This window comes from Larimichthys crocea, chromosome XXII (genome assembly GCF_000972845.2).
Source record: "Larimichthys crocea isolate SSNF chromosome XXII, L_crocea_2.0, whole genome shotgun sequence".
Lineage (NCBI taxonomy): Eukaryota > Metazoa > Chordata > Actinopteri > Sciaenidae > Larimichthys > Larimichthys crocea.
Window position 1 is genome coordinate 2618107 of NC_040032.1, and position 8751 is coordinate 2626857.

General features: G+C 43.6%; 1 protein-coding gene across 1 annotated transcript; it reads right to left on the bottom strand.

Moving 5' to 3' along the window:
- Nucleotides 1–1420: 1420 nt before the first annotated feature.
- On the bottom strand, nt 1421–6690 carry drd1b (dopamine receptor D1b). Its single transcript, XM_019271847.2, has one exon. The coding sequence runs from the start codon at nt 5078–5080 to the stop codon at nt 3689–3691; it is 1392 nt and encodes a 463-aa protein (XP_019127392.1). The 5' UTR covers nt 5081–6690; the 3' UTR covers nt 1421–3688.
- Between the last annotated feature and the right edge of the window lie 2061 nt (nt 6691–8751).

An 8751-nucleotide genomic window follows, 5' to 3' on the forward strand; every position in this document is an offset into this window, starting at 1 on the left:
ACTCCCCAACCCTAAATGCTGCAATGTCGTTTATTTTTTACATGAAGCTTTGTCACTGAATCAATGTCGAGGTAGGGACGCCGTCATTATCCTAGACAGTTTAAGCAAGGTGAAACATCATCATTAAAATGTCTCCACGTTCCCAGTGCCTGGGAGAGTTGTTTGATCCCGACGTCTGTTACGTCCCTTGGCCCGCCATTGGAAGAAGGGGAGAGATTCTGCACTGTCAGGTTTGCTTATGTTGTCATACACCATGTAACTACACTGATTGAGAGTTTGTGTTCTGTCACCAAAGCTCCCCAAAGCAACTTGTAGGACAGCCTGGGGGAAATACTCTGGATCAAACAAAACATTTTGCATGTGGGACTGACATCGCCTGACATCGCCCTTCTCCACAATCAAAGTGGTGGCATCTGGAAAGATGGCTCACTGAGTTGACAAGGTGAAGGCTCGGGGCGGGGGGTCACTTCAACTCTCAGCTGGAGGTATGTTTTTATAAATGTGTACATACAGCATATACGAAAAAACATCTGGTAAACCTGTAGATGCCAATGATGTCACAACAAATGGCAGATTAATCTCTATATCATTAAGAGTACCCATACGCCCCCCAAAGTTTCAGCTTATAAAACACTGGTTAAATCACGACATACGCTACAGTACAGCCACATTCAGCCAAAACTTTGAATTTTGGCAACAATGATACAAAAATATAATAATAATAATAATAATAATAAATATAATAATAATAATACCCAGGTGGGGCTTTGATTCATCACTTTGACTGAGACTACAGATGGGAAACAGTAGGCCCTGTCTGTTTAATAATAAATTCAATCTGTGTTAACATCAGGAACGCTCATCAAGTTGACACAGGCAGCCAAGAGAAAAGAGAGAGAAAGCGAGAGAGAGAGAGAGAGAGAGAGAGAGAGAGAGAGAAAGAATGGTAGAGGGCAGAGGAGCTGAGGAGAAATGGCGACAAATCTTCCCCGGGGCAGTTCTCTTCCATGTCCAATCCTGACAGATTATGTGCAGTTCACGTTTTATCGCATGTTTGAGCTGGCTTGTGTTTTGAGAATAATAAGAACGTAAATTAAGAGGGACTGATGAAGGCAGAAAAGGGAGGGTGAACTGATATGGTTGAGAATTTGTAAAAAGGCAGAGAACTTAGAATAAAGGAGGAAGTTCTAGTCTATAGTGGCACTTGAAATAGAATTTGAGCACTTGGAAAATGTCATAAATTTATAATAAAAGACAAAAAATTAAAACTGCAGTTCATGAATGTCCATTTTATACTGATGGAGCAGCACTCAGCGGGAGCTGAGGACAGGGAGGCAGAGGACAATGAGTGGCTTTTGTGTCACAAGCCAAACCATATATTGAGCTAAAAGCTCCCCCCCCCTCCTCCCCCCCTCCCTTTGTTGCCATCTAGATAGCATTGGATTTTCCAGAGCAGGAAAATCAAATGCTTCGTTCAAGACCAATTGCTTTCTATTGGATCAGCTCTTCCTTTCCCTGAACAGTTTCACGCCGTTATGGACACACACAGCACACAGTGGACGTTCAGCATACAATGTCAGAAAGCATGCTGTTAAGCATTCTTTTCCCCAGCAACACCGAACACAGCACAAAACTAGTTGCGTAGGCTCCAATTAGAGGGCTAATTATGTCTGGCTCTATACACACACACACACACACACTGATTTACTGCTTACTGCTTACTGAAGATATATCAAATGCAATTTAATTCTTGTCTCACTCCCTACATTCACATTCCTATGTTCTCCATATTTCTGACGTACAGATACATGAAACTAGACTGTGCAACTTTTGTAAGAATAAGTAATATGACTGTAAACTCTTCTCTTTTTGTAAACTATGAAATATCAATGCAATCAGTGCAAAGCGTTAGCAGTTGAAAACTATATATTTTTTTAAATGATTAGCATTAGTATAAAGTCATAAGCAATGATCAGGAGCATTTAGTGGGACTTTACAATTTAAATTTCAACATTTAAATTGTATTTTTTTTTCTTCTTATGTGGCCGCACAAAAACAAACTGGGAGAAGAGAGGCAATAGAAAATATGTCTGATATCTTGAAGGTAATCCCCATCGTGGTGGTTCTGTCTTTGACTCCACCACTGCACGCAGAGCGACTGTCACTCGCTCTGCCACTGCTCCGCGTTGCTACTACAGCACAGCAGGGCTCACAGCATGATTTTACAAAATCAGATATCTGCAAGTTTGCAAGAGGTCACTAAGTGTCCCTTGCATTACAGCTGAGTAAACTCTGCTGTGGCTGCTCTGCCTCCTCTGTCCAAGTACAGGACTTTTTAGTTCACACATTTACATTTGTTTTTAATTATGGACTGACGGGATTAGCCAAAAATAGAATCATTAGTGGCACTTTAAGCAGACGGAGTAAGGACTTCAAATGGAGGGCTGCCAAAGGACGGTGAGGAGACAGTAGACAGGAAGAGGAAAACATAAAAGGGAGGTATGGTGCAGGTGTAAAGAACCGGGCTGAACCAGGGGCAGCGGTGGGGAGGAGAGAGGAGGGAAGAGGATGACAACACTGAAGAAATAGGGGCAGCGCAAGGCAAGAAGGGACTTTGCTGACTGAGGAAACAAGAGCAGGAAAATGGAAAGGAGAAGAGACTGCAGGGCCCTAGAGAGGGTTTGCTGAAGAGCAGCAGAGAGGGTAGACGAAGCTAATGAAAACAGAGAGTCAGAGGAAGAAACAAGGAAATTTCAGGTGAGCCTGTCTGATCTGTCCCGGGTGGTCATGACTGAGGATGGATCATAATAGGATACTAGGGAAGGAAAGTAGAACATAGGAGTGACTTTTTCTATCCTATTCTTTTTCTCTCTCTCATGCACACATATCAGTTGGACTTCTGAACATATCAGGTTTTATAAAAATCCTGCAAGATAAGATGGATTGGGAGGGGGTGTTGTCAAAAATTAAATATTTATAGATATACGCCAACTTGGAATACGGTATTGAACTCCATTATCTTCCCTCTGCCTGTTTGGTTTGAATCATAATATTGTTACTTTGGGTGTCTGAATACATTTTAACTCAAATAAATTACCACTGCAAGACAGATGTTTTGATTTAGCAATAAAAACGTACTGAAGAGAAATAACTGCAATAAACTAATCATATTGTACCAAAAACCAATTTACCCACATTGTTCTCTCTTGCATGAAACACGTACAAAGCACCTACCTACAAGACATTTTGCTAATAGTTACTACATCTTCCTCCACTGTATATACTGTGTTTGGGTCCTTGCAGGATTGTGTCAGTACTGTACAGAATACAAATGCAGATGTATACATCTTTGTAACTATATAGAAAAAATGTATACATGTGCACATAGCTAGTGTTCTGCTTTAATATTCACATGATCAACATTTATCATCCAATCTGTCAATTTCATCAATAAATGCTGAAAGTTGTGAAAGTTTGCAGATAGTTATATCCAGGATAAAGTGCCTTTACTTTGAAACATTCTGTAGGTTTTTCCATGTTTGTTTGCAGTCTTAAGGTCCTGTATATCCCACTCACTGTGTCCCTGTCAGGCATGTTCTGTCTCTTTTGTTTCCTTTGCTGTCCTTCCGTGTAAGCTGTTCTTCCATTTGTGCATATGTACATGCCTCAGTGTACTCTGATCCATCTCTCAACATGACACGACTTTATGCTGTCCGTTCTGTGTTATGGGATTGATCTTTTCCAGTGTGACCTCAGTGTCACTGTCTAAATTCCCAGAGATGGCTGGGGAGAGTTTCTCCAGGACGTTGTTCACCATGCCCACCTCAATCTCCCCTACACACCCATCCTTCTTCTGTAACTCCTCCTCCTGACAGAGGATGCTGTGGGGGATCACATAACTGGCTGAATGGCTGCCTTCCTTTGGGATGTGACTCTTGGGATGATACTGACTGTTGGGGTTTGACGAAGGGGCGCCCATGTTGTTGTTAATACTGACGATCTCGATGGCGTTGCTCCCCGGGCAGAGCCGGTGACAGCCCAGGAGGATGGAGAAGGCCTTGCGGAAGTCGGCGTTGAAGGCATAGATGATGGGGTTGAGCGAGGAGTTTGCCCAGCCAAACCACACGAACACATCGAAGGTGGTGGAGCTGATGCAGGGGAAGTCTGCTGCACCGTCCACCACGTTTGGCTCACAGAACGGAACCATGCAGTTTAGGATGAAGAAGGGCAACCAGCAGCACACAAACACTCCCATGATGACTGAGAGTGTCTTTAAGACTTTGGTTTCTCGTTTGAATGACATTTTGAATGAGCTCTCATTCTCAATGTTCGAACTATTCCCCATGCTGCTGTGACGGTTTTTGGCACTCTCTGCTGCCCGCTCGAGGGCAGATATTCTCCGTATCTGTTTCTGGGCGATACGGTAGATCCGGGTGTACGTGACGATCATAATAGCCACAGGTATGTAGAAGCTGATAAGGGAGGAGGAGATGGCGTAGGTCCTGTTAAGGCTGGAGTCGCAGTTGTCAGGGGGAAGATTACTGGGGTATGTTCCATTAAGCTCTGCATAGCTTGTGGTTTGAGCTTTGTGCCAGTTGAGCTGAACAGGAATGAAGGAGATTAGGACGGACAGGGTCCACGCCACACTGATCATAAGACATGCCACCTTAGGGGTCATCTTGCGTTCATAGCGGAATGGGCTCGAGATGGCCCAGTAACGGTCAACGCTAATCACACACAGGTTCAAGATGGAGGCAGTGGAGCACATGATGTCAAACGCCACCCACACATTACAGAACGCACCAAACGGCCAAAACCCTACGATCTCAGTTGCTGCCTTCCATGGCATTACCAAGATAGCTACCAGGAGGTCAGAGATGGCCAGCGAGATGACAAAGAAGTTGGTGACCTTCGACCTCAGGTGTCGGAACTTGGTGACGGCGGCGCAGACAAGCGTATTGCCGAGCAGCGTGGTGAAAATGAGGAGGGAGAGGAAACATCCTGTCAGCACACGTTTGGATGAGTCTCTCTCTGATAGCAGGTGCTTGCCATCTCGAACCGTTGAGAAATTCTGATCCATTGTTTATATTACACTGCTAATAAAGTGAGAGAGGGAGTGGGTGAAGGGGGGTGTCAACAGTCACCCCATCACATCCCCAGCCTGGAGCAGCTGTGCCTCCCTGAGGAGGAGTTTTAGACGGCCGGCGTGGCTGGTGGAGAGGTCAACTGTCTCGGCACCAGCTCTCCCACAGTCTGGGTCATCCATAGGCTCCTTGTCACAACCACCATCCTTGCAAAAGAGCTGCTATAAATATCTCAAAAAGACCTCTTTGGAAATTTGCCTCACAAAAATGCCTGGTTTGTAAATTCTTGCAGCAGCAGTACAGACAGCAGACATTCTAGTTTGAAGAGGAGGGATATTCCAGAGGTTGTCTGCAATTATTTTTCCAATCAGCTCTGCAGTCGTGATACGCAGCAGTAAAAAAAAAAAGAAAAATATTAGGATAAAAATAAAGTCCTTGTTCCTTTTTTGTCCTCTCGCTGTATGCCTCTGCTGTCAGGCCCTCAGCTAAAGTTTCACACCATATTGTTGCAGAGCCGTTGAGTAAACAGAGGCTTGGCCAATCATTAGCCTTATATACCACCACATCAATAACTTGTATTGATGGTTTTCGCGCTGCGTTTATCTGATTTGTTTAATGATCCTTGAGGCATGTCCCTGTGGTTATATTAGTGCCTGAATTGGAGCTGATCCACCACAGCAGTTAGGTGTTTTATTTTATTATTTCTTTGAATGCAGCTCCCTCTTTAGTAAATGGCACAACCTCCGGCCAACATTTCCACCTGAGTGGTGAGCCAAAAAGATTTTTTTTTTTTTTTTAAATTAGACAACAAAACAAAACAGTCTCAACGGTCCGTTTAAAGGTTTGACTCATCACATGTACCAGAGTACATCAATATCAAAGCTCCTTTTTTATGTTCACATGTCGCTTTAATCCAGATGCGAGGTCATTCTTTTTTTTCCCTCTCTCTCTCTTTTAGTTTAGTTTGTGTCCATTTGTGTGCACACAGCAAAACTCAGCATTCAAAAACATTCAAGTTATTTTTGGCCACCCACCTAAATCATCTCTGACAGTGGAATCCCTGGTTTGACGCCTTTGAAACAAAGGCGCAGTTTATTGTCTTGTTTTTCTTAATTTTGCAGCGTGCGCTCCGCTCCGTGGATGTGGACAGCTCACGTCCCGCTGCAGCCTTTGGTTTGGAAATAACTGAATCCAAAAATTAACTCCGGACAAATAAAAACTATTCAGTCCACCAAAAATCCAGACATCCAACTTGTATCTTGGTACCAATTGAAGGAGAAGGAGCTCAACCTCTCTGCGCTCTCCTCCATGGGGAGTCAGTCACGCTCCCCTGTTGCGACGGTCCGCAGGTGTTTTATCGGTCCTTATGCTTCTCCTTCTAGGGTCATCCTTTGTTGAGCAACATTCATTTAATGTGTCTGCGGTCTGACTGTCCGGCGGAGAGTGATGTAAAATGACTCTGGTCTTTCCAAGACCGTTTTCATGCGCGCTCCTCTCTCTCCGCTCAGCTGCTGCCTGCTGCTGCTGTGCGCCACGGCCACAACTGCCCTATCTATCCAGGGAGAGGCTGTGGAGGGTAAAGCCACCCAAAGTCACACTGCTCAGCACACATTTTGTTTGCTAAAGAGTGTAGCCATATGGTTTATGATGACACCTGTAAGACCTAAATTTATGGCACACAGTGTAGAACTTGGAAAGAGGGAAGAACATTTCTTTGTGTGGGTTTTCAAATTCAGTCATTTCACACCCAGCTGCTGTCAGATTTTGGTGATTTACCAACATCCTGGACTTACCCTTACATGTTTTACAGTAACAGTAATGATGGCATTACTTTTTTATCTACTTGCACTTTATTTAAGACTTGACTTACACTGAGAGAAAAAAAAAAATATTATATCACTACTGAAAAGTCAAAAACAGAAAAAAAGGGGGCTCAAAAAATGAAGGTGCCTCCATGTCCTGAGATGCACTTGTAGCCAGCAGGCATGCACTCAGAGGCACAATGAGGCCATCTACTGGATGCAAGATTTGTGGGAGATGAGAGTGGAAGCTGCAGCGCTGTTACATTAACATCACCTCAATAAACATGACTGAACAACTCTGAATTAGATTAGAGTCCCATGAGCCACGCTGCAGCAGGAAGACCCATGGAGTAAGAGAGACACTGAGTGTTGAGATGCGTGTGTGTGTGTGTGTGTGTGTGTGTGTGTGTGTGTGTGTGTGTGTGTGTGTGTGTGTGTGTGTGTATGTGCGTGTGTATGTATGTTATTATGCTGCTAGCTGCCTGACAGGCCTGGCCAGTTTGCATATTAACTATTTAGCAAGATGAAATCCTCAATGGACTGTGTGTGTGTGTGTGTTATGCATGTGTATTTCACTTTGTATATGTGCATCTATGACTGTGCATGTCTCTGCGTGTCATTGTAGATGTGTACACGTGTTGTTGTTGTTGTTGTTGTTGTTGTGTGTGTGTGTGTGTGTGTGTGTGTGTGTGTGTGTGTGTGTGTGTGTGTGTGACAGAAGAGAAGAGAGAGAGAGAGAGAGAGAGTAATGCATGTAGACAAGCCAAGTGTAAGAGGCCTGGCAGACACAACGCCCACATTTCCCTGTAGCACATAGCCAGGGTGTGCGTGCGGCCGACAAAGTTCAAACCAAGACCACGTCACAAACATACTGACTCGCTCGCTCACTCACACGCCGACACAACCAGCCATGCAGTGTAATTCACGTCTGCTCCAAAAAGCAAACAAAATAGAATAGAACAGAATAGAATAGAATAGAGAGAAATGTCTTTTGGGGGGCGACTTTTGGCCACTTACATATATGGGTCAGATGCTTTCTGTCTCAGTCTTTCTGAACACAGCCATGTGGTAGCCTACATTAAATGAATCGTTAATTTCGAGATGAGTGTGCAATAAGAGTCTTCTGACATGTCTGCTGGTTTAATTAAAATTAATGCAGTTTGTAAATTAACTTTGTGGAACTTTTCATCATGTCAAGAGAGTGTGCTGCAGCTCACCCGCTGACATGAAGTTAAGTTAAGTGACTCCACTTGCCATTCTGCTGACCCTCACTTATTCCTACAGGCAATGGCAATTGGATGAGATAACCCGAAAACTTTCTGGAAAGGTTTATCACCACGCATGGGTGCTACACGCTGATCTCTGTGGGCCATCCTTCGGCCTAAATTCAGCCTAAACCCAGTCCAATTTTAAAATATTACTACTCATTCAAGCCGATATGGAAATGCCAAAGATTTAAGCCAAAATCTGCAGGGGACAGCTCAAAGATTAATTTTTGGAACTCACCACAAGTTTCATAATACACTCAAATATTGAATAAGGTTCAGACAGCAGTGATCTACACGCATATACTTTTATATTAGTGCCATCATAAAGGATAACTGCCTCCATCTGTCAGAAGGGATGTGTGAAGCCAAACTGCATCATTCTGTGGCAGGCAGATGAATGTATATGACAGCTGGTATTCATGCTCTAAAGTGAGATCCTTCTATTAAAACAAAGGTCTTGGGTAACAACATAATAAAGGGAAATGTTAGGTGGCTGCCTTCATTTGAAATTCAAATCTTGCGCTGTAAATTTTCAGCAGTTAATATGGAAACCAATTAAAATGATGGCTTTTTAATGACATTTACCAGAGGCAGCAT